This window comes from Polyodon spathula, chromosome 5, assembly GCF_017654505.1.
Source record: "Polyodon spathula isolate WHYD16114869_AA chromosome 5, ASM1765450v1, whole genome shotgun sequence".
In the NCBI taxonomy this organism is placed as follows: Eukaryota; Metazoa; Chordata; class Actinopteri; order Acipenseriformes; family Polyodontidae; genus Polyodon; species Polyodon spathula.
The window spans coordinates 76572671-76598930 of record NC_054538.1 but is presented as its reverse complement, the minus strand read 5'-3'; the positions used below and the strand labels follow the sequence as shown (position 1 = coordinate 76598930).

The window sequence follows — 26260 nt, the reverse complement described above, 5'->3', positions numbered from 1 at the left end:
TCCCTTTAAAGAATTGTAAACTATTGTTAAATATAGCTTGTGTATACTGACAAAACAATTGGGATGATTTCCAGGAAGACATGCTTCTGTTGGATTTACAGCCAGCACCCAGTATGTCAATGTTGTCTTCTCAGCTCTTTGATTTCTATATCAAGAGGGATGTGGCGTCTGTGGGGAACATATCTTTGCTGATGTGGGGAGTTCTTCAGTGGACTTTTGCAACAGCATTTCTGTTTTGAGGAATCTCTACAAAGGTGGTTACGGTGTCTTCTCAGGACGAAAGGTAGTCATATTAGACACTTGATGCAATAACACTTCTAAAATATACAACTTCCCTTACGTTAAACAAGCCTGTAACTGTAGCAGGACCGTATAGTTGGATTCTCCTGGTATTTGGAGGCTAGCATCTTGTAGCTGATGAATAAAGCTTCACAGGTTTCCATGTATTTATTTTTCAGTTTTATTCTGGAGTTGTACAAACTTTCATAGTCCAAATATGTTTGTTTTTTATGTAATTGTTTACACCTAATCACAATATCCAAATTGTTTAAGTCCCTATGCATAAGATAAGCTATACAAATCAGTTCTATGCAACAGCTTGGCTGTAATAAATGCAGCCACCGATGACTTTCTGAACAGCCCCAAGTCTCTGTTTACATTTATTTGCAACAAGCTGTTATAGTCTTCAGATATGTCTTGTTTCAAATCCTGAGTTTGCCCCCAGTTGCAAAGTGTTGTTGCTCTGCTGTGTTTTTTCCACAACAGTAGTGCGCTGTCCAGGCACTTTACAGCCACTGTGGTGATCCAGGTGGTGATCCAGAGTGCTGCTCCTCATTATATTAACAAAGCACAGGCAGCACTTGGGAGGGAGGGAGGGACCAGAGAGAGCAGTAAGGAATGGAACCAGGCCGCTTGGGGTTTATTCCACTGAGGATGTTCAGCAAATAGACGAAGAGAAGGACAGTTGTCCAGGGATATTTTCATAAAACTGACACGTCTTTCAGCAAGAACATGAGATCCTGTTGCGCTGTACTGGCTTTGGCTCTTGTGGCTAAAGCATCAGCGCAAGGTGAGTTCTGTAAGAGAAAATGGATTTCCAAAGGTGTGGTGCAGGCATGTGGTAGTTAAACTATGCAAAATTTTGTTGGAGCTGTATCTTCATTGGAATATTAGTGTGCAGCCATTTCAGGGAACACATAAATGAAATGGTTGTCTCGGTCGTTAAATTTCCCTTGTAAAATTGATTCAGGGTTACAGGAGTTAATCCTTAGTAATCCAATGAATTTATTTAGTAAGTACTCTTTTTTTTTAAGGAAATAAAATGCTAACTGTAGAGGTGTGCAAACGTAACTACTGTTTTTAGTAAACCTTGAATAAAGTATATTTACCAGTAAATATGATTTGAGTTATTGTTAGAGAGTAGACATGGGTTGGGCATTTACCCTAACTAAAACTTTTCCAACAATATGAATTTCAAAGTGAACCTCTCCATGCATGTTGCGTAAAGTTTAGCTTTGTATTTAAAATGTATAGATTTATATTACCCTTAAATGAATTGCATTGACAGCTACAGCTCAATTTTCTATTTCACATTTGAGTAGTTGAACAAACAGTTGACTGTGTTTCTGTTCCATGATCTGTGGTACATTTTAGCAGCTAAACAATCAATCACAAAAATAGGAGGAGTGGCAAACACTGTTGTAGCAGCAAAGGTTATTCAAAATGATCTAGACAAGATTCAGAACTGGGCAGTCACATGGCAAATGACATTTAATAGAGAAAAGTGTAAAGTACTGCATGCAGGAAATAAAAATGTGCATTATAAATATCATATGGGAGATACTGAAATTGAAGAAGGAATCTATGAAAAAGACCTATGAGTTTTTGTTGACTCAGAAATGTCTTCATCTAGACAATGTGGGGAAGCTATAAAAAAGGCCAACAAGATGCTTGGATACTATTGTGAAAAATGTTGAATTTGAATCAAGGGAAATAATGTTAAAACTGTACAATGCATTAGTAAGACCTCATCTTGAATATTGTGTTCAGTTCTGGTCACCTTGCTACAAAAAGGATATTGCTGCTCTAGAAAGAGTGCAAAGAAGAGCGACCAGAATTATTCCAGGTTTAAAAGGCATGTCATATGCAGACAGGCTAAAAGAATTGAATCTGTTCAGTCTTGAACAAAGACGACCACGAGGTGACCTAATTCAAGCATTCAAAATTCTAAAAGGTATTGACAATGTCGACCCAAGGGACTTTTTCGACTTGAAAAAAGAAACAAGGTCCAGGGGTCACAAATCGAAATTAGAAAAAGGGGCATTCAGAACAGGAAATAGGAGGCACTTTTTTACACAGAGAATCGTGAGGGTCTGGAATCAACTCCCCAGTAATGTTGTTGAAGCTGACACCCTGGGATCCTTCAAGAAGCTGCTTTAAGAGATTATGGGATCAATAAACTACTAACAACCAAACGAGCAAGATGGGTCGAATAGCCTCCCCTCGTTTGTAAACTTTCTTATGTTCTTATGTTTCTGTTCTGATTTCTGATTGGCTGTTTATTTGAGCCCTTGAACCCTGTTTGGTAGTTTCTGTTCTGATTTCTGATTGGCTGTTTATTTGAGCCCTTGAACCCTGTTTGGTAGTAGTGTCGATAAGTTGCCATGATAATTCCTGATAATCAGGGTTTTATTGCACCGAGAACAGGTGTGGTGTTATTTTGCGGTATGCGTTAAACTTGGTATGCCATGTGCTGTGCTTGCCTGGGCATGGGCAAATGATTTTAGCTCAGAAAACAAGGAAATGCCCATCTGAACAGGATACGGTGTGCTGAGTTTGACCCTTAAAGTTAATTTTTTTTTTTTTTTTTTTTTTTCACAATTCAGCAAATTTATGTGACTTTAACTGAAGAGCAACAAACTGAGTTACCTAAAATTGTAAACATATACGATTTTGTGGGTGATGTGCAGTTTGTCTTGTTTGTAGTGATTTGTGCAGTCATCTATCACAGCACTTCCAAATAAATGCACCCTTAATTAGAGCCTTGCATGCCTGGAGATCTAATTTTTAAAGTTCTCAATATCATTTTTTAAAAATATTATCATAAGAGATGTGTATTTTAAGTGCAATAGGCTTTAAAGATATGGGGCTATATTCAGATCACAACGATAAATCTGAGCAGTATTTCTGTTTGTTTGTTTTTGCCGACTGCTTTCGGTCCTGTGTTAGCTAGTTAATAAATGCTTTTCATGTAATTTTTCTAGCTATAGCCAACATAACATATCCAGTCCTTGGTATACAGTACACACAGGCAGCATGCATATACACCTCATTTAACACAATTATTATATATTCTATCCATCTGTTTGAATGAGGGCCACAATCAAATGCACAATTTTGAAAATAACGTAGATTCAATGAGTTTAAATCTGCATATTGTTTTAATACAATGTTAAGGTCTGTAGCAATTTGAATTCAAAATTCTAAAAGGTATTGACAATGTCGACCCAAGGGACCTTTTCGACTTGAAAAAAGAAACAAGGTCCAGGGGTCACAAATCGAAATTAGAAAAAGGGGCATTCAGAACAGGAAATAGGAGGCACTTTTTTACACAGAGAATCGTGAGGGTCTGGAATCAACTCCCCAGTAATGTTGTTGAAGCTGACACCCTGGGATCCTTCAAGAAGCTGCTTTAAGAGATTATGGGATCAATAAACTACTAACAACCAAACGAGCAAGATGGGTCGAATAGCCTCCCCTCGTTTGTAAACTTTCTTATGTTCTTATGTTTCTGTTCTGATTTCTGATTGGCTGTTTATTTGAGCCCTTGAACCCTGTTTGGTAGTTTCTGTTCTGATTTCTGATTGGCTGTTTATTTGAGCCCTTGAACCCTGTTTGGTAGTAGTGTCGATAAGTTGCCATGATAATTCCTGATAATCAGGGTTTTATTGCACCGAGAACAGGTGTGGTGTTATTTTGCGGTATGCGTTAAACTTGGTATGCCATGTGCTGTGCTTGCCTGGGCATGGGCAAATGATTTTAGCTCAGAAAACAAGGAAATGCCCATCTGAACAGGATACGGTGTGCTGAGTTTGACCCTTAAAGTTAATTTTTTTTTTTTTTTTTTTTTTTCACAATTCAGCAAATTTATGTGACTTTAACTGATGAGCAACAAATTGGGTTACCTAAAATTGTAAACATATACGATTTTGTGGGTGATGTGCAGTTTGTCTTGTTTGTAGTGATTTGTGCAGTCATCTATCACAGCACTTCCAAATAAATGCACCCTTAATTAGAGCCTTGCATGCCTGGAGATCTAATTTTTAAAGTTCTCAATATCATTTTTTAAAAATATTATCATAAGAGATGTGTATTTTAAGTGCAATAGGCTTTAAAGATATGGGGCTATATTCAGATCACAACGATAAATCTGAGCAGTATTTCTGTTTGTTTGTTTTTGCCGACTGCTTTCGGTCCTGTGTTAGCTAGTTAATAAATGCTTTTCATGTAATTTTTCTAGCTATAGCCAACATAACATATCCAGTCCTTGGTATACAGTACACACAGGCAGCATGCATATACACCTCATTTAACACAATTATTATATATTCTATCCATCTGTTTGAATGAGGGCCACAATCAAATGCACAATTTTGAAAATAACGTAGATTCAATGAGTTTAAATCTGCATATTGTTTTAATACAATGTTAAGGTCTGTAGCAATTTGTGAGCACAACTAATGGTTCTGAAATGTATATATTTAAAGCAAGCATATATCAATAGCCTATTCAATACTTTCTTGCTTCACATTGTACTATAGGTTATACCGCTATTAGTGTATATATTGAAAAATGTAAAAAATAAAACTGGTACATACACTGGCACATGTATTAAAAGACCTGAAATACAAACTTACCACTTTTTGACCATTTTCTGACCTTACACGGTATGTGTACCACATTCTGACAATATACCACTTTCTGACCCTATAGCGATAAATAGTTTACTCTTATAGGACAGATTATATACCTTTTCTTTAATGCACAGTATTCCAGTATGAACCTCAACATTGCATTAATATCTTGCCACTTGTAGTATAATAGGAATAAGCATAAGGTTCAGGCAATTTTACAATTCCCTATAAGATAACCACCTTTATAGTCATCTATTTGGGACTCATGTTATTATCTGGTACACTCGCCAAACCATATGGTTACCCCTAATTAAATACCTGATGCAAAGGGAAGTACCAGAGATTCTGGAACTTGTTCTCAGTATGGAGGTTATATTGCGATTATAAGCACATAAACACATTTTCCAAACTCCATTCAGCCCATCAATGCTCGTCCAGTTCCTAGCAGTTGGTGAGAAATCAACTCTCATAAGATCTACCAGTAACTTATATTTTAATGAAGACTGAATTATTTTTATTTTTGTTGTACTTTAGGGTTTGCTTACTTCATCTGGGGAAAAGCAGTTCTTTTAAAAGTAATCGAGAAATCTTTTCATCACCAGGGATTGGAGATTGTTTGCTCAGATCAACGTGCAATCGTTTTCATGTTGTTACTCTATTTTGTTTCCTTTCTTGCAGGTTGCATGTGTAACACAATGAAGTGGGCGACCTGTGAAGTAACCCCTGGGTCCTGTGAGTGCACTGCCATGGTGGCAGAGAAAAGCAAGCAAGTGCTGAACTGTAGTGCTTGTAAGTGCAGTACTATCCCAACATATAAGAGCATCGGGTACAATTGTTCTCTTAAACGTATGATGTTGCATATAATACACGCAATGCAGAGCCATCCCCTATGCTTTTCACAATGCTTATTAAATAATAATTTAATTTAAATAGGCAATGGTTTCCGCCCCGACCCTAGGTTTTGCCTCTGACTTCCTGCTTCCTTATCACCTGACTCATAAGAGACATAGTGATTGCTTTTTGATGCAACGGCTACTGGGAGATGCTTCTCCTGAACATGTTTCTGTTCTCTTTTGGAGTGATTCCTAAATGCTTTCTGATGAAGGCGGAAGTGTTCAGAGCACAGAAAGGATTATCCAGCCGTTCAGGGGGGAAGCCTACTGAACACGCCTTTGTGGATGATGATGGCGTCTACGATCCTGACTGCGAGGCCAGCGGTGTTTTCAAAGCCAAGCAGTGTGCCGGTACTCAAACCTGCTGGTGTGTCAACAGTGCAGGGGTGCGAAGAACAGACAAGGGGGATTCAGGACTGAAATGCAATGAACTTGTTAAAACTGTGTAGGTACTCTGTGCTCATTATGAGTACGGACCTTTAACATTGATAGAGGTAGATAACCCATGCATTATCAAACCTGACATTCTGAAAGAACTTGGTTGGGATCAAATTCGCAGAGCCATCAATTCAATTAAATGAATCCATATTATAGTTTGTATGTGTTTTATTTGTGACTGTAATTTGGCTTACAAATGAACCCACCTTAGTAAAATGTGGGGTTGGACACGTGGTTCATTTAAATCTTTGTGTGGTATGGTTAAAGTAACCATCAGAAGACTTTAAAAATAGGGCTATAGTGTTCTAATTATTTTATCAATTTTAAAATAAGAAACTGAAGCCTAATAATGATCCATGTCTTGGTATTTTCCTCCCACAGTGATGATGAAGCTTGTATTTCTATGTGCTGATCTTCATAGCCTGTATGAAATTAATTGGTCTGATTACGGGCAAATATAACTTGACTGTCTTAAAAATAAGACACAGGAGTTTGTAGCCAGAATGAAGGATTTCGTTTTTTTTTCTGTGAAATAATATTTATTCAGAATGTATCAAGTGACATAAATACAGCTCGTGGTCTGATTCTTTAAAAGAAAAACGTATTTGGTACTTAATGTGTTCGTTATGCTAATGTCTTCCCATGGGCCCTCTGGGTGGGTAAGAGGCAAGTGCTGTGCTTGAAAGGAGCTCTGTGTGCGAGTTTGTTGTTCATGCAATTTGATTTGTTTTCTCAGGTGGTTGCAGATCCAGCTCAAGCACGTGGAGGTCCAGTTACCGCTTAATGAAACCCAAGTGAAGACGTAAGTTCTAATGTGTAGGAAACTGATGGGTGGACGCAATCAACAAACGTAGCAACACTTTAATACCTCTTTTCCACTGTACAAGCGAGCCAGTCCGGTGTGGATTAGGAGGAGCCTGGTTGTGTTTCCACTGCAGAGCCTGAGCCATGCTGATGTCACATGCAGTGAGCGTGTCGAATGGCATGTAGTTGATGTGCTATTAAGAGGCGTTGTTTTTGAGTTGAGAATGGAGGCTCCAGATGTTATGGTTGTGTTTTTTTGTTTTCTTTCTGCATGTATTACTGAACACAGCTGCAATGTATTTTTCTCTCCTCTGACTCGTTGCACGCCATGTTGTTCGTCTTCCTCGAATGTACTGGCTAACACAATGTAAAGGGTATAAGACTCCTGTTTTACAGCTTTATTCAATCACACTTCCAGCAAAGGAGGACACCACCGAATACACCATTGAATTATTACAAAACTTGTGTTTTCTAAAAGCCTATCATTTAAAACACATGCAAAGAAAAAGATAGATGACATACAATAAACGCTTATAGAAAGTTTGAGTGACCTTACTAGTTGCCATAGTAAATTGTGAATAACGGTGGTGCTGTATTTTCTGATTGAATCAAAGCTCTATAGTGCTGTACCTTCAGAGACTTCTTTACTGTATCTTCCACAGAGCCATCACTCAGACCATTTCACAGCGCTATCTTCTGGATGAAAAGCACGTGACTGATGTAAAGGTAGATGTTACTACCTAGCTATTATTATTATTATTATTATTATTATTATTATTATTATTATTATTATTATTATTATTATTATTATTTATCTTAATTAGGCAATACATCTGTTATTGTAGATTGCTATTATTATATCTATGCTAAATAGGATAGTGGATTTAAACATTGCTGTCAAGGCTAATCTAATATTTGCTCCATAAATTAGTTATGTTTTGTTCATTAGTTCAGCCATTTACAACATTACTAACTGTTACCAAAAGCACGTGGAGCTGTTTATAGGTTAAAAAGTTGGATTAACTTTAGAATTTTAAATATGTTTAATCTGGATTTTATTTGCCTACCAGGAACACAGAGTACACCAGAGTTTCTATTTCATCATACTCTCAACAAACATAATATCAGAGGCTTTGTATTAATATACCAGTACTTCCATTTAATTCACATAATATTATGGTGAAGAAAATATCCTTGATTTATAACAGCAACGTTATTTGTAGGGATGGATTTGTCAGGTTAACCTTGTTTAAAGCACTGCACAGAGACACTTCTACTTCATGAGCTAACTGTGTGTTTCAAGTTAGTTCTTTCTCTTCCAGTATGAACGGGAGAGCCACACTGTTGTTGTGGATCTGAAGAGCGATGGCTCTAGTGATGGGGACATTGCCACAGTGGGGTACTATATTGAGAAAGATGTAGGTAAATCAGATTGTAATAAACCTCTTAATCGTTGTGCAAACTGCTAGCTGTTGAGTTTAAACAGGCTCCCCCATTCTGAGAGCAGGTGAAGCGTATGACACTGCTCAGGAATGCCAGCAACACCTTGACTGCCAACGTGAACGGAACCCAGGTGGATTTCGAGAGCTTCATGATCTACTACGTTGATGAGAAGCCCCCGACATTCACCACGAATCGAGTGATGGGGGGCGTCATCGCTGCCACTGTGGTCATTGCCCTAGCAATCGTTGCTGTGCTTCTTCTGAGGGTTAGTATTCACTGCAGATTAGGAAATTTAAAGTAACCAGTAGACCACCAACACTCATCCAATTGCGCCAATAGCATTCAAACATGAACCTGAAAAGTCCTGTGAGGGTGGGAAATTCAATAAAACACACAGTACCTGTTTTATTTATGTTTTATGGTGACTTTCAGTGAAACTCATTAGATATGTGGCATATCAGTTTTAAATGCAAGAGCTTATTGACTGCCGCCATGAGTATTTTTTTTTAATGAAATGACTCAAAAACAGGTTTAAACAGGTTGTGTAAACTCCTGGGTGTCAGTAAGCAACCTGTGATCTTAGTCGTTTGAAGTGTAATTATTATAAAACAGGAACACTTTTTTTCAGTGTGGATTGCTTAGACATGACTGGGAAGATTTAATGTGAAACACAGTGATTGTCATCCTTATCTTTCTCTGTCAACAGTTTGCTATTTCAAGAAAGAAAAAGTCACAGCAGAACCACAAAACGCAGGTACGTTTCTTGCCATCATTCATTTATGGACATTATATTGTCATCCACTTTACCAGCGACAACATTCTTAGATTAATACAGGTTTGTTTTTAAGCACACTCCTTTATACTGTGTTTTTTTTTTTAATTTTCTCTGATACTATATCTTTTTTCTTCGTCTTTGTAGGAGAGGGAGATGGAAATGATGCATAAGCAACATCCGTCTTCATAATTTCAGGAGCTGCAGGTCTTCAGGGCAGGAGAAGCTGATGTTATAAGGACAATTGTTACTTACAGCAACCACGGAAAGAATGGACGTAACTTTTTCTATGCAGAAATGCATTTCTAGAAGGTGCCCAGTTTAATGAGCTTTAAGAGATCTTATGCACCTTTATATATATATAAACACACACATGCACACACACTATGGCAAGCCAAATTATCATTTAGAGATCTCAAAAGGCATTTTAAGATATCTTCAAATATTTAGAGATATCTGTAAAACATTTCAAGATATCTCAAATTGAATTCCAGATATCTTTAAATACTATGGAAACCATATCGATTGTGCTAGCATGACACGCCAAACTATTATTTAGAGATATCTTAAAATTAGGGTTTTAAAGATATCTCTAAATCATTTAAAGATATCTTCAAATAACATCCTGTTCATTTAGAGATATCTCTAAATAACTTCTTGTTCATTTGAAGATATCTTTAAATGGACAGGAAGTTCACTGAAAACATAGAGCATTTTCACAGGAAGTCATTTTGAGATATCTCAAAATGGCTTCCTTTTCATTTGAAGATATCTTCAAATGATTTAGAGATATGTCTAAATGAACAGGAAGTTATTTCGAGATATCTCTAAATGATTTAGAGATATCTTTAAATGAACAGGACTTTATTTAGAGATATCTCTAAATGATTTAGAGATATCTGAAAAGTATTTAAAGATATCTAGAAAAATATAGCTATCTTTAAATGATTTAAAGATATCTAAAAAATAATTTTATATATCTCATTTAAAGCTCCATTTAAAGATATCTGTAAATCATTTTGAGATATCTCTAAATGTATTTTAGATATCTTCAAATATTTAGAGATATCTATAAATTAATTTGAGCTATCTCTAAATGACAATTTGGCTTGCCATGCAGCACGCACCTATTGGAGCAGCAGCAGCAGTTGTGATGCACAGTTCACCCCTAGTATCTGTAAGTTGATTTTGATAAAAGTGTCCACTAAATGATGATAATAATAATTATAATAATAACAACATGTACCGTTATATATTGTTTTGTTGTTGTTTTTTATGGATTTGTATAACTTAATAAATGTATGAAAACAAAATAAATGTATTTTTTTATATAAAAAGGAGGCCCCACAGTTCCTTATAAGCACCCTTGCATGTAACCTATCTGCATTAAACACCTGCACTATGTAGCAGCACATCATGCTTCTGTGGAAACGGTTCCCTTGCTTGACTGATTTGTAATGCAACTATCATGCCTGATCTACTTTACATACAACTGCACTTCCCCTTAGTAGTCATTCTGCTCCGCACAAACAGATGCCTAGTTCAACCTGCTCACATGACCTCGGCGTTTACATAGTGATCAACACGTCCCATATTATTGGTCTCCCAAGCGTTAACTGTGTGCCAATAAAAAAAGGCCTGTTTTAGAAAGTGAATTAGGGGTACCATTATAATAACTTTCTACACTATTAATATTGTGTAGAGTTGTAGTCACAGTCATGGGACAGGCCTTTTTTGTTTTTTGCTTTCTGCGCACCGACAGCCAAGCGTGGTTTAACGTGTCTCCGTACTTAGAACGCAGTGACGTAAAACACTTCATTTTCCCGGCAACACGCCCTTTTCTCTTTTGACCCTGTGTCTGTGCGCATTCTGTGGCGGGAGATTACAGCATGGCGGTGCAACCTAAACAGAGCCTGTCCACGGACAGCGTTGCAGAACATGGCTTTCTCAGCTTTTATTTCTCCATGCCTGAAAAACCCGACACCACTGTCAGGCTGTTTGATCGCAGTGATTATTTTACTGTGCACGGGAAAGATGCACAGTTTGCTGCAAAGGAGGTATTCAAGACTAACGGTGTTATCAAGACCATTGGTTCAGGTAAATATCGGTTGATTAACGGCGATTAAATATGTATTATATCGTGTTGAATAGCTTGTAAAGAATGTTGTTACTATACTTTTTTTCTTGCATCACTCAGAATGTGAAAGTGTGGTGCTAGTTGAGTTGTAACAGAGTGCTGCACAATGCACATTACTGTTAAAATGGTAGTTGCATATTTACAATGACGGAAATACATTCACCCACACTTAACAGCGCATCACTTTGTTTTATTGTAATTTGAAATCATCTTAAAGGTGCAGCGTCCTGTAACAAATGTGTAAACATTGGAAATTAATAATATATATAATATATAATTACTAATTCTATTGTACTCATTGGTTTATATAATCAATTGTTTGAAGTTGGAATTTGAAATCTAAGTAACAGCGTGTGTGTCTCGTAGAGAGATGTAGTGAGGAGCAGTTTCTGGTTACTGAAGGACTGCTTTAGTTCATGCAAAGTTAAACTGGACGAATGCAATAATAGTTGAATATGATGGGGCATTGCAGTCTTATAGAAAGTAGTCTGTTCCTGTGCATTAAGCAAGCAGAGTTTAAAACCGGGGTGGTCTGCAGTGGTCACAGTTAGACGAGAATGCTACCATCTCCAGCTAGCTTTGACTTGGACAGAAAGCCAGTGATGATGAATACCCTGTGGTAAGCTTTCTGACTGCCCACACTTTCTAAGCAAGTCCTATGGGGTTAGCAGATCTGGCCTATGGTTTGTGGTGGGTGTGGAATGGGGCAGTAGTCTGTAACGTGACCATTGAGACTTGCACTTGCAGTAGCACACTGCACCCCAACAATGCATATGACAATCACACTGCACCCCTAAAATGCACATGACAATCACACTGCACTCCTACAATGCACATGACAATCACACTGCACCCCTACAATGCACATGACAATCACACTGCACTCCTGCAATGCACATGACAGTCACACTGCACCCCTACAATGCACATGACAATCACACTGCACCCCTACAATGCACATGACAATCACACTGCACCCCTACAATGCACATGACAATCACACTGCACCCCTACAATGCACATGACAATCACACTGCACCCCTACAATGCACATGACAGTCACACTGCACCCCTGCAATGCACATGACAGTCACACTGCACCCCTACAATGCACATGACAGTCACACTGCACCCCTACAATGCACATGACAGTCACACTGCACCCCTACAATGCACATGACAGTCACGCTGCACCCCTACAATGCACATGACAGTCACACTGCACCCCTACAATGCACATGACAGTCACACTGCACCCCTACAATGCACATGACAGTCACACTGCACCCCTACAATGCACATGACAGTCACACTGCACCCCTACAATGCACATGACAGTCACACTGCACCCCTACAATGCACATGACAGTCACACTGCACCCCTACAATGCACATGACAGTCACACTGCACCCCTACAATGCACATGACAGTCACACTGCACCCCTACAATGCACATGACAGTCACACTGCACCCCTACAATGCACATGACAGTCACACTGCACCCCTACAATGCACATGACAATGCAGGACAGAGGCAGTTAGAAAGCTCTTCTAATCTAGAGCAATAATACAATTGTTTTTGTTGCACATTGTTTCCAGTTATGGATTTTAAATGTTATCTGTTTGCTGAATGGATTGATTTAATGTGTTGTATTTAGGGAGCCGGAGACTGGAGAGCGTGTGTCTCAGTAAAGCAAATTTTGAGTCCTTCGTTAGGGATCTCCTCCTTATCCGGCAGTACAGGGTGGAAGTTTACAAGAACAAGGCTGGCAGCAAGGCGTCCAGAGAGCACGACTGGCAGCTGGCATACAAGGTGCGGCCCGGGGAGGGGGGCTGTGAACTGTGCATTATATGGCGGAGGTGGGATTTGAACCGGTGATCACCTGGTTACAAGCCCTGAGTCCTAACTCAATCCCAGCTGGGAAATCGGCTTCAGGGAAGAACATTGTGGTTTTTACACAAGGAGCGTCCTCTGGTTGATTTCTCAAGCTCACTGAAGAGGCACTTCTACCAGTGCTTGTCCTCTTAGATGACATTAGTTTGTTAGACACTCGCAAACCGTAACTGGTTGTAGTTGTGTAGTTCTGCAGTATAGTTGTCTCTCTAGCTTTTGTGTGTAAGCACTGATTTATTTAAATGAAGTTTAAAATATGTTCACGATTTTATATATATGGTTTGGTATATAGTATATATATATATATATATATATATATATATATATATATTATATATATATATATATATATACATTATAATTAGGGATTCAAACTATTTTTTAATGAAAAGATTCTTACTTCAATATTGGTATGTAGGGTTAAAATAACATGACCGAAGGTACTTGCTAAGTTGGCATGATCTTTGCAGAATGTTAGTTGAAGGTAATGACCTCAATCCAGTGCTGGTACTGGGCAAGTCATGCTTGCGGGCACCTTGCTCTACACCAGACATCTGTGACTCATTGCTAGTAGCTATGCCATCATCAGTCTATTGCACCTCTTGTCTCGCATCTCTGAAATTAAGTTTAATGGCCTCAGTATTACCCATTTAATGAACAGGATCTTGGTTTTGTTCAATTTTTGATGCCACTTTCTAAATAGGGAAATAAAATTGTTGTGCCAAAAATATCTGTTGGCTTTGCTGTGTTCACGGGTTAGTCTCTAATATACAGGTTGGACAAAAACATGACACATGCATGCCATATGTGGCACACACTTGTGTGTACATGTGCTGCCCGGCACCTTGGTAAGGTTTGTTGTTTTGATCTAGTAACATGGTGCACAGTGACTTTAAAGAACTACTCTAAACATTGAATTACAGTTATACACGTTTTGTAATTTTCAGCAAATGGTGACAAAGATTGAAATAATTAAATTACGCACACAGGCCACATACTTCATGTCCGACAATTTCCATGAAAAACTTTTTTATATATGTCGTCAGGTTATTGAAAATATAGATATGTATGTTTATAAACACTTTCAGCTAGGATTGATGTCCAGTGTGGTTCGTTGTGATTGATAGCAGGCTGGTTTCACTGAGTTTTGTTCTTGTGCCGCAGGCCTCTCCAGGGAACCTCACTCAGTTTGAGGAGATCCTGTTTGGCAGCAACGACTCCTCCACGGCGGCAGGTGTGGTGGGGGTTAAGCTGAGCATGGTCGACGGGCAGCGGCTGGTGGGGGTGGGTTACGTGGACTCCACCCTGAGGCGGCTGGGCGTGTGCGAGTTCACAGACAATGACCAGTTCTCCAACCTGGAAGCCCTGTTGGTGCAGATCGGACCCAAGGAGTGTGTGCTGCCGAGTGGGGAGACTGCCGGGGACATGGGCAGACTCAGACAGGTAATGAGGAGCAGTCCCAGCAGGTACAGCAGAATGTGAGGTTGACTGTCTTCACTGGGGATTTCACAGGTAGCGGCAGTTGTAAAGAGGTCATTGACTTGGTTGTGGGATCGGAGGACGCCTGCTGACCTTCAGTTCTTCTGAGCTGTTGTAGGGATTGCTGTGGTAAAGGGAACATAATTGGACATTCTAAACTGGGTAAAGTAATTGGGCATACTAAATAAATACCAAACAAGCTTGTGTTGCTAGCTCATCAGTGCCTAGGCTGGCCAGCCCTGGGTCAGTCTGATGGAAGGTGCATTTGACAGTCTCGTCTCGCCCATGGCAGGTAGTGCAGCGAGGGGGTATTCTCATCACGGACCGGAAGAAGGCAGAGTTCAGCACCAAGGACATCGTGCAGGACCTGAACCGACTGCTGAGAGCCAAGAAGGGGGAGCAGGTCTCCAGTGCTGCCCTGCCTGAAATGGAGAAGCAGGTGGGGTGAAATCCAGCCCAGGTTCTCTACAGGATGCCACTTAAGTCGGGCAACAGGCGCTATAGTTATGCCTGTCAGGACGCCCATTAAATTGGACGGCCACTTCCTATTGATTTATCTGCACCACCCATCAAAATGACCTCAATTTGTTGCTTAGACATCTCGTGCCTGACGCCTAACTTGTGGGACACCCTCTATTGTTTTATATATTCTTCAGCTTGATAGTACACTGATAATCCGAAGTGTGTTCTATTCAAATCTGAGGTCTTCAAGAGAAGTAGACCCCCCCCCCCCCCCTTTATTTTTTTTTTGTCCTTCATTACTGCTTCTTTAATTCCTGTCTAATGATTCTTGATATCTTGTAGTTAGTGGGTGGAACAAAACATTGTGTATCACTGATACACTGTGGCACTTTTTACAATAGTTTGCTTTTATATAGCTCTCTTCATGCAGAGAATCCCCGGGTGCTAATTCAAACAAATGTTTTTAGTAGTGATGTAAAAGATTCGACTGAGCCAGCACTCTTGATATGACTTGGGACGGAGTTCCAGAGGCAGGGAGCATAATGACTACAGACCCTTTTAAATCGTATGCCGTGTCGTAATCGAGGGACGAATTGCTTGTATTGTGATACTGTAGGATTTGACAGGCTACCTTGAGCAGAGTTCCTGGCACTGCCTGAGAGCAGATACTGTGCTAGTTGAGTAATGATACATGCTTCCCATGCTTCGTTGTGTGGGGTATGGACTTGTCTGTTTTGTCTGAAGAAAGACAATGGGCTTTTACTGCTTGTGGTTCTCTTCTTGGACAGTTTAAAACAGGCCAAGGCTACAAAGCTGTAACACTAAAATGTGTTGATGGGAAACTGCTCACTGATTTGGAAGATTCCAGCCCAAACTGCAGTCTCCATGTCAGGTAAACAATATAAGTAGGGGTCTACTTAAATCATGGTAAATTTACATATTTGTGTACTTTAATAAAGGCAACATATGCAGCGTGTTTGTTGCAATGTTATTTGTCCCTTCCAATAATTTATTTTATTAGTACCGGGCCAAAACCCAAAGAAAACGTGCCTATTCGGGTCTAAAATTCCAGCTGCGATAAAGTAAGCAGCAGGTTGTTCGAACTGAGGTGGCTGTGCTGGGTTATGCGTGTAGTGCTGATTTAACTTGGCTTCTGAAAGCTGTTTTATTTTATGTTCTTTTACATTCTGATCAGCAGCCTCTGTAGTAGCCTTTCATTGAATGTGTGATTCTGAAGCAAAATAGTGATCGATCGTATTTTCTCCACAGACACATTACAGTATGTGCCAAACAACTGCCTCCTTCTGCATGTTCAGTTTCTTTTAGGAATATCTTGACACGATCAATCACGAAAATATACTTGGCTTTTTTTGCTTTGTTGTCCATTTCTGGTGTTTTGCCTCCAGTGCCGAAAACTAGATTTTAGCAACCTAAATCAAAACAATGCAGCTACTGCACAGTACATGTCACAGAAAAGCCAGTATAGACTCACTGATAGGCTGATTAATACATTTTTGTCCAAAGTGAACTTTGAACAGTGAATAAGAACATTAACTGTTTTTGGAGTATGTTTTTGTAAATGTTATTTGTCTAAGGACATGTTTTGCCCAAGTGCAATGCACACAGGACTGTGAATGAATAAAGGGCTGTCTACAGAAGGAAGGTACGTAGTTTGCGATGTGCAGTAGTTCATGTAAACGAGGCTTCCTTTTTTTTTCTCTCCGTACTGTTCGGTATGCATTGGCCTCCAAGAGGTGAATTACACTGTGACCTCTGAATTTCCCGATTTCCTCGAAATTGCGATTTAGGTAGACCCCTAAATATATAAGGCTTGTGGGCCCATATGAGAATAAATGAGAAATGGTTATTCAGTCTTGTTTTAATGTGTTTCAAAGTACCTGTGTTTTAATTCAAATGAGGGGGTTAGTTATAGTTAGATTTGTATTGTGATGGTCTTGGGTAAGAGAAAAAACAAAGGCATTTAGTACCACTTATTAATGTTATATGACCTAGCTAATGATGATTTATAAGCAGGGCTTTTTCTGTGTATATTCCCAAATACTGAACTATATAACTTCTCTCTCTTAAGAAACTTAAATTTTTTTTATTAGTTTTTTAGGTGACTGGGTTGTTCATTGAAACAAATTTTCAAATACATTTCACTTTTCTCTTCATGTCACTCTGTATCTGCATTTTACACTGCTTGAAGTTACCCTGACTTGCATATAGAGATTCACCTGTAGTTACCCAGACTTGCATGTCTGGATAATAAAACTTGAGCCACCTTTGTGCTTATTGGAACTAGGGGGTTTGACATGAAGTAATAAAGGTTGGCTCCTCTTCAAAATCAAACTGATGCACCTTTTTATAGAAAGGCTAAAATTGTAATTCAATAGATAGTCTACTTTGCATACCAATGCATCACACAACAATCGACACTGCTCTTTGGAACAGCACCTTGGCAGCCATTTTGGCAGTCTTCCATGTTTCCACACTTTGTTTTAAAATGGCTGAATGGATTTCCTTGGTATTTTAGTGAATGATTACCCTGGAACACTGGTATTCTACACGTGTCTCAGCACTCGCTGTATAGCAACCTATTACAAAGCCATGGGCCATATTTGCAAAGTATTCACCACCTTGATAACCATCAAAGTAGCTTCAAGTCAGGGTTGGGGTCAATTCCTAATTTTTAAAACCAATTTCCATTCCCCTGTAATGAATTCCAACACAGCATGCATCAAAGTTGCAATTAGCAGTATTCTGTTAATGAGATTCTCACAGTGTCAACAATTTACTTGTGTTGAAGTCACTGTTACTCAAGTAAATTGGCTTCAAATGAAAGCAGTTGAACAGTCACAACAATTATGTCTCAAATATTAATTTCAATTTCTTCAAAAGAAATTGGATATGAAAAAGCAGGAATTGCTCCATCCCTGCTTCAAATAAATAACTGATGTTGCTTGCACATCATTTCTAGTTCTGTAACTGCACCGTTTGATCAGAAAGACAGTGCAAACCCAGCTCAATAAGTGCTTTGTGAATACTGCCCTGTTGTGTATGATGAAGGTGTTCTCTGCTGTGTGCTCTCTATGTTTATGTTTGCTCATGTTTTCAAGGTTGCCATGTCATCTGTGTCTGCTGTGATCAAGTTCCTGGAACTGCTGTCGGATGAGTCCAACTTCGGGTCATTTGAGCTGACTACCTTTGACCTGAGTCAGTACATGAGGCTGGACAATGCCGCAGTCCAAGCGCTCAACCTGTTTCAGGTAAGGAAGCTGCCAGAGTAGCACACAGTACAATGGGTTCAGAATACACTGGTAGGAGGAACAATGAAGTAATGGGCCTCTATGGGCAGCAGGGCAAATGTGTGATTTACCTGAGTGAAAATAAAACTAAGAATAGGGACTTGGAAGGGTTTTTAAAAAAATTGTTGAAGGTTTGACAACATTTGGTTATACCTTTTGACGCTCCTTCTGACAGTGACTGCCCGACAGCTGTTCATACCCGTAAATGAAATCCAACCTGTCTCATGATTTGCAGGCCTCCTTGGATGACACCACTGGATCTCAGTCTCTGGCGGGTTTGTTAAACAAATGTAAAACCCCTCAGGGGCAACGACTGGTGAACCAGTGGATCAAACAACCCCTCATGGACAAGAACCGCATTGAGGAGAGGTCAGTTCTGCTCCGGGCTTTAATTCCCTTCACCCTCTCCAGTCGCATTCATTTTTTACCCCATCCTCACAGATAATAATAATAATAATAATAATAATAATAATAATAATAATAATAATAATAATAATAATTATTATTATTATTGTTATTTTTTTTATTTATTAGCAGGTGCCCTTAGCCAGCGTGACTTACAATCGTTACAAAATATCACAATACAAAGAATCATATTTCAAATAGAACAGTTGTAAAGTACAGTAAAATCAGTAGCAAAAGATCAAATTCAAGGAACAGCAAAATAGAGATTACAGTTAATAATTACATGTAAAATAGGGTTTAGCTAAAGGCAGTTAACTTGTATAAAAAATATTTACTCAGAGTAAGGTTGAGTAAGAGCACGTAGGAAGTACGATGAATGGATGAGAATGATTTCAGTAACAGCAATTACAAAAAACGTGGCTATGGATACCTATGAGTAACGTCAAACGCAAGATACAGGAAGTAGTTATAATTAAGAGCAGTAGTAGAATATGCCAAGGTTTGGAGCAGTTCAGCGCAAGTACAAGCTGATGCAAGTACTGGTACAATTGGGTGCCATGTAGTCCAGTATAGTTTACAGATGCTATCTGAACAGATAGGTGCTGGAAGATGGTCAGGGACTCAGAACCATGGGTAGGTTGTTCCACCACTGAGGGGCGAGGATGGAGAAGGAGCGGGGGTGGTGGTACAGTAAATCTGCTGCTGCTGCCTTGTCGGAAGAGGCAGAGGGTGAGATAAAGAGAATTAGGACAAAGGAGAGGAACGGAACAGTTTTACTACATAGAAAAGGGTTGTTGCTGAATACTCCTTGCTTGTGATCTCTCGGTTAATTCCATTCACACCAGTGATTGCATGTTTGAAGCCTGGAGGCTCTGTGGCTGTAAATTTAATCTTGCTTGTATGCTAATATCACATTTCAGTTGCTCAAAAAGGCCCTCACACTAGTGAGAGCATTCAGGAAGTTATGTTCGTTCAATTTGAAATATAAAATGGCCTTTTTTTGTGTGTGAGGTTGCTGTCTTTTGAATACCAAGCCCTCCTTGTTTTTGTTCTTGGTGTTTGTGTGTAGCAGGTAGAGGTTCAGTCTGCAAGCCAATGACAGCAGAACACTAAGTTGATGCTTGTAAAGTTTGGTGAGATTTAGTTTTGCTTACAATACGCCAGGAGTGGAAATAAGACTCCCAATGCATAGCAGTTTGAGACATTCCTGGTTTTACTTTGTTTAATGACACACCTGAGCTTGTCACCTATACTAATCAAGTTGGTATTTAAAACGTTGAATGGGTGAAACTGTCATAGCATCCCTGTATATGCTTACAAAAAGTGTAATGGGACAAGATTGAAATGAGATTTTTAAAGCTGTGTTAGTAAAGTAAAAGCACTATATCCAGGAAATAATGGTATGTGTTGCAGATCTGTTTTTTTTGTTTTGCATTTCCCCTTGTTGTGTTGCTCATTGTAGAAAGTAGTTGCAATTAAAATCACCTCCAGGCTAATCTCTCGGGTAGTTCCCTCCACATCTGTCATTTGTGTCCCCTGTGGTTTTATGCAGTGCCAGGTTTTGAATCTATGAAAGTACACCAGCTTCTCTGGCATTATTGTGTATGAGATTTGAGCGATTGTTATGTTGCATACCGCAAATAGGCTTTGCTTCTGGGGACAGTTGTGCTGTTTATCAGCCTTATGTGTACTATCTCCTCCAGGCACTGTCCTACAGCAGCAGTCGTACACATCTATACATGGCTTCAGTTAACCAAGACACACTTTAAAAACAACAGAGAACATTGTAGAATGGGATTAATGCAGAGAGTCTGTGTTAGAATGAAACTGCAGTCATTGAAGGAGAAAGCCATCCCCTTTGTATTGGACAACCAGCATTTGTTTTGTTATCTAATGTATTTAATTTATTAAATAATTGGACTGAAGGTGGTTGTTAACATGCTAACAAGAATTGTAATGCTTTGAGGCTGAAACATGACTTCAGAATGTGTATTTGAGCTGTATATAAAATACTTGCTGGTGAAACTAGGACAGATGTCTTTCTGTGCTGGAGTGAGCTCTGGTATTCTGATTTGAACAGAATATAATAAGGTAAAAAGATAACTATAAATCAAACCACTATTCTGATACTAGTATCTTGTCTGTATTGCCTCCTGTCGTAACTTGACCCGAAAGCACAGAGCAGCAAGACGTTGGATTGGTGCACCTGGGTGTAGTTTGTTTACATTGTACTAGAGGAGATGATTTGTATACATGCAAAACCAATGGGGTTGAAACAAATTTCCCAGCCCTGATGGTTGTTGTTATGGTGACTAGTTTCTTTGCAAGAGGAGGGAGGGAGGTTGGGCACGGGCATAAACCCAAGAATAAAAAAATAACATGCTTCTTATACCCCAGACTATTTGAGATGCTGACTTCATATTTTCAAAACTTATTGGGCAAAATCTAATTGAACACAGGGTTGGGTCACTGTTGGTCAATTACATTGTGCAACTGCTTTGATTCGAAGGAATTGGGAGTTGATTTTGTAAAGGAATAGACTGATTGTACCCTTAACTTTTAAACATTTTTCACACATCCATTGTGCTTCATGTTTACAAAGCATTCAGTATGAAATGCCATTCCCTTTACATTATGCCCCCGGGGATTCTTTGTTTTTGTTCACAGTTTCTAGTTTTCTGTGGTAACGAAAATGTGTTGATTTTAATTCTGTTTTCTGGTGTAGTATACAAATCCATTCTTGTGCGGGTTTAATCAAACACATTTCCACAACACTTTCAGTAGTTATGGTGATGGTCTGTCTTACCGTGTTGGAAGCAGGCTCTAAATTGAACAACGTTGCTTTTTTATTTTTTATTTTTTTTTAAACTACATTGGTTAACACCTATAATTCTGCAAGCTAATGGCTTAAACACAACTTTTAGTGAACATGAGTTTTCATCTGGTTTGTTTTTAAAGCTTCCTGTTTTTAAAGCTTTTCCAGTCAAAGGCGTTTCAGGAGACTACACTTCAGAAGTAAGAGGCTGCACTGCTGTTGGATGTAATCTATCTGTGAATGTACCTATTTTTCCTTGTCTAATGGACAGCGTTTGTATTTGTGTTTTTTAAAGTTGTTCATACAGGTGTGAAAGCAAGTGGAAGCGTTCCTGTCGTCCGCATTGCAATCCCTGGAGACGAAGACGGACGCTGTGCTCTTCTCGTGAACAAAGCTTTTGTTTTGAAAATGGGGTTCTCTTTGAACGTGTTTCTTTATTTTTTATTTTTTGGCAGGCTGCAACTTGCCCTGCAGATCTCCTGTCTGTGGGAAAAGTTTGAGTCTTCGTTGGTGAGATTCACTTAGAGGGCAGGTGATAGACAGCAAGCTGTGACGTGCTACACTGAGTCACGGGCACCTGATTTAAAAACATTTCCGTGACTACTCATGATATTAATATGTTAGTTATGCAGTTCAATTTATCATGCAACCCAGTATATAAAACCCACAGCAACCCGATACCTTCTAATGAATTCTTTAACAATAAATAAATAAATTCAGTCGGATTGTAACCCTTCCGTATCTGTTTAACCAGGAACAATTCCCTTTTTATTAACCACACAAAATGGAAATTATGCAAATACCAGAAGGCTTCAGACACTGCTGCAGTAGTGCTTATATACCAGTGACGGAAATACGGCTCCTATTGCAGAGCAGTTTCACCCATCCCAGGTTTTACTGTCATCTTGATTAGCCCCAGTCTAAGGTAACAAGCTCAGGTGTGTCGGATTTTAAACTCCTAGTGAAACCAGGAATAGGAGTCTGATTTCCATCCCTGTATACAATTACAGATCCTCTGTCACCAGTGCTTCCTGGTTTGTGAAAGTTATTTCTGAAATCTGTTTCCGTAAAATAGCTACCATTTAAAATGGCGTTTGGACAGAGAACCTGGAGGTTAAATAATCCTGGGTGTGTAGACGATGTCGTGGTGGGTGGGGATATATATTTCCCTACGTATCTGATTTCTGTGTCATTTTGTTGGTATTCAAAATTTTTGTGTTTCAACTGAGACCAGCGAGTCAGTGCAAGTAGGTTTACTCTGGTTCACTGAGAGCATATTGGAATGCCCCGAGGCTGTGAACACCATGGCAACAGCAGAGTAGTAGGCATTCTCACCGAAACCTGTTGAGACCGGTTTCTGTGTCCCCCTTCCTTTTGAGTTCTGGGTGGGGTAGTTTCTGTTTGTGTTTTCCACCTGGGACCTGCGTGACAGAGTAAGCTTTGTGGACAAAGAAAAACGGAAGCTGTTTTTGACTGGAGAGAACTGACTGTCCGTCTGTCTCTCTCTTTTTATAGGGAAGAAGCGGGAACTTTAATTTAGGAGACATCTGTTAGTGTCGCAAATGTTAAACTTAATTATGGGAAAAGCGTAATCACAAAGAATTTACCACTGAAATAGTTTTCACTGAAAACAAAACGTTTAGAAGGCTTCAAATGATTCTTCAAGGGGTCATGCCTGTTGCAAGCACAGTGGCAAAAACTTTCTGTAGCAAGGTCCTCAAATGCCTCTGAACACGTTTACATGCCACTTAAAGCTTTACACAATAGTGTAATCATTACAAAGCTGGGTCAATAGCCTTGTTATATGATTAGTCCCAATGTTGGGCACAGGTGAACCAAGTGAAGAAACCGCTGCTTGGATTTGTGTCGAAGAAAAGAAGCTGGTTCTTGAATTTTCACTTGGACTGGTAAATTAGCCCGATCACCACCAATAACCCTTGCCTGTGGCGAGCTTTTCGGGATAATAGACACTCATTGCCATGCAGTTCTGCTGGATAGCGAGGCGAGTTCCAGCCTGTGATGTGGGAAGGTGCTTTTACTTTGTTTATGGTTGCTTTATCTGTGCTTTAATTCTAATTCTAATTCTGTTACCATGTGAAAACAACTGAAACACCGGTGCTGTGAATTTACATAGTGCCTTGTTTTTGTGGTGTCCTGTGCAGTCAGTGGTTCTGTGAGCAGTGCTTCAGTTGTATGTCGATGGAAGATTGTGCAGTCTTTGCTTGCATGCTTTTCAGGTGCAATCAGACTTGTGGAGCACTGTAATTGGTTCTCAAATCTGCTATGGCTTTCACACTTGCTTAGGCTGTGGGGACAGTCAGATACCACAGCTGCTGCAAAACTTTTAAAGCAGAGTTGATTTTAAATGACAAAAGTAAAAATAAACGGCACACTTGTGTTAAGTAAACAAAGGGAATATTTAGCAGGGAATGAAGTAAGATTCCCATTGCTTAGCTGTTTGATCCATTTCTGGTATAACTAGGAGTGTATTAAGACATGGGTTGGGGTTGATTAGTTTTAAGTCAATTCCAAATACCTTCAGCGCAATTGGAGTCGATATTTTAGAGAGAATTGTTGTCGGTCAAATTGGCTTCAAATTAAAGCAGTTGAACAAATCGTGAATTTAATGGAACTAATTTGTTGCCACTGTGAGAAGCTCATTGACAGAATTGGAAACTGAATTGGAATTAAAAAACAAGAAATGACCCCAACCCTGAATAAGACACATCTGAGCTTATTACCAAGACACTGGTTAATCAAGTTCACAGTAAAACCTGGAGCTGGTAACTGCTGTGCAGTTGGAGTCTTCTTTCCATCCCTGTTGATCACTGTGCCCTTTGGGTCGTCCATGCCTGGCTGTCGCTGCAGCAGTGTGGGTTCAGCTCTGCGGTAGAGACCATACCAGGCAAACGCTGGTTATTTTGTAATGTATTTTATAAAAACGCTGAGTAGAAAAAAAAAAAAAAAAAAAAAAAAAAAAAAAACTCAGTGCTTCAAACCTTGATTTACCATTATCACTGAATGACCATGTGACCAATATAATGAAGAAATCCTCCCGTGTCCTCGCTTAACATCCTGCAGCACAGGAAGTTACCTTGTGACACCAAGCACCCCCATCACTCTGGCTGATTATCATGAACGTTGGTGAGTTGATTTGTTTGTTTGCTTTTGCTTGCTGCCAGAATGTGCAACGTGTTGCATACTGGCCTAATCTGTACTCCTAGCCTTCCCCTCTGTTTTTCTTAAACTTTGTGAAGCGCTTGACCTTGGCACCCAAAAAAAGAGCGCAGTATTTAAGGAAGTTTGTCGGTACACTACATGTGAAGAATGCTTGGCACAGCTTTTCAAAGAGGACGCTTGCATGTTGAAGCAGGTGTGATTTATCGTGGGGAATGGTTCTCATAATTGACAGGCAAATGTTATTGCTTCAGGACGTCCTCCTTGTTATCCAGCTGTATGTATAGGGATGGCCTGTGTTGCAGGTTGTACAGTGTGTTAGATCTATACGTTCAGGATTTTCTTTTTTAAATTTATTTATTTATTTATTTATTTATTGCAAAGCAGCCTTGGGCCAGAGAGGTCTTGTTAATTCTCCATGTTTTGTTTGTCACTAAATGATCCCGGCCAGTGTCACTGACGTTGGTGCCCACGTTCTTCAGAACCGGGCATTATGAGCGATTCATCTTCAAACTACTTAAAAAAATTCTTCATGGCATGAAGTGTCGTTTCCAATGCCCCCTGGCTCTGATCCTTTCCCAGGTTTTACTGTATTTCCATCGCCCCCTGGCTCTGATCCTTTCCCAGGTTTCGCTCTATTTCCGTCCTTGTCCTCAGATTGGTCACTGGCACAGCTGGTTTGTCATGGTTCCACCATAACATCGCCACCTGTGCTGGGTTGAAACCAGTCATGCAAATCAGCTGTGCAGTCGATTTGCATGAGCCCTGTCTCAACTCTCTGATTTACAGGTTTATGAACAAGAAATGCAAAGTTGAATGTCAAGGACAAAACTTCACCTTGAATAGCCCGACTCTTGCTTTTCTGTCTGGGTTGGCCACTGTGCAAGAAAATTGTGAAACGATAAATGCATGTGAAATGTGGTTAATGTTGGAATGTATATTGTACTTCTGTTACCCTAACTAAAGAACCATTTCACCAGCCTTGTGTAATAGCATTGTTATTGATTGTTGACGTGCCTCTTCGTGGTGAGTAGCAGTTATTGAAAACAGGAAATTTGACTGACCGTTAATGTTGATGCCTTCCTCAATCCAGTAGATAACAATCTGCCTTGGTTTATTGGCAGCTAAATGAATCATGACACCATTTTAAATTGATATACAGATCAATTTTGAGGACAGTACTTGATTTGGGAATTTGTAAGGGCCGTTGCCATTTTCAAAAAGATTGTGTGTAATGTTTGACATTCATCTGAAATAATCCCCAAACTATGAGACCATATTAAAATGACTGACAAATGTCTAATTTAGCTAAAAAATT

General features: G+C 39.4%; 2 protein-coding genes across 2 annotated transcripts in view; both read left to right on the top strand.

The window, feature by feature from the left end:
* Window positions 1–1011: 1011 nt before the first annotated feature.
* Window positions 1012–8792, top strand: LOC121316456 (epithelial cell adhesion molecule-like). The gene is made up of 7 exons (XM_041251521.1): window positions 1012–1069; window positions 5538–5702; window positions 5993–6251; window positions 6981–7046; window positions 7711–7774; window positions 8371–8466; window positions 8556–8792. Exons 1-7 carry the CDS (start codon window positions 1012–1014, stop codon window positions 8790–8792), a joined length of 945 nt encoding a protein of 314 aa, XP_041107455.1.
* Window positions 8793–10991: 2199 nt separating this feature from the next.
* The window catches only part of msh2 (mutS homolog 2 (E. coli)), a 46738-nt gene continuing 31469 nt past the window's right edge, over window positions 10992–26260 (top strand). The window contains exons 1-6 of the mRNA XM_041251383.1: window positions 10992–11360; window positions 13061–13215; window positions 14461–14739; window positions 15068–15214; window positions 18357–18506; window positions 18781–18914. Coding sequence (XP_041107317.1) covers window positions 11153–11360; window positions 13061–13215; window positions 14461–14739; window positions 15068–15214; window positions 18357–18506; window positions 18781–18914 — 1073 coding nt within the window. The 5' untranslated portion in view covers window positions 10992–11152. The remainder of the gene's footprint in view (window positions 11361–13060; window positions 13216–14460; window positions 14740–15067; window positions 15215–18356; window positions 18507–18780; window positions 18915–26260) is intronic.

Coding starts and splice junctions, on each gene's coding strand:
- LOC121316456 (XM_041251521.1), top strand. CDS start 1,012: ATGAGATCCTGTTGCGCTGTACTGGCTTTGGCTCTTGTGGCTAAAGCA. Junction 6,252..6,980: donor AATGAACTTGTTAAAACTGT/GTAGGTACTCTG, acceptor TTGTTTTCTCAG/GTGGTTGCAGATCCAGCTCA. Junction 7,047..7,710: donor AATGAAACCCAAGTGAAGAC/GTAAGTTCTAAT, acceptor TATCTTCCACAG/AGCCATCACTCAGACCATTT.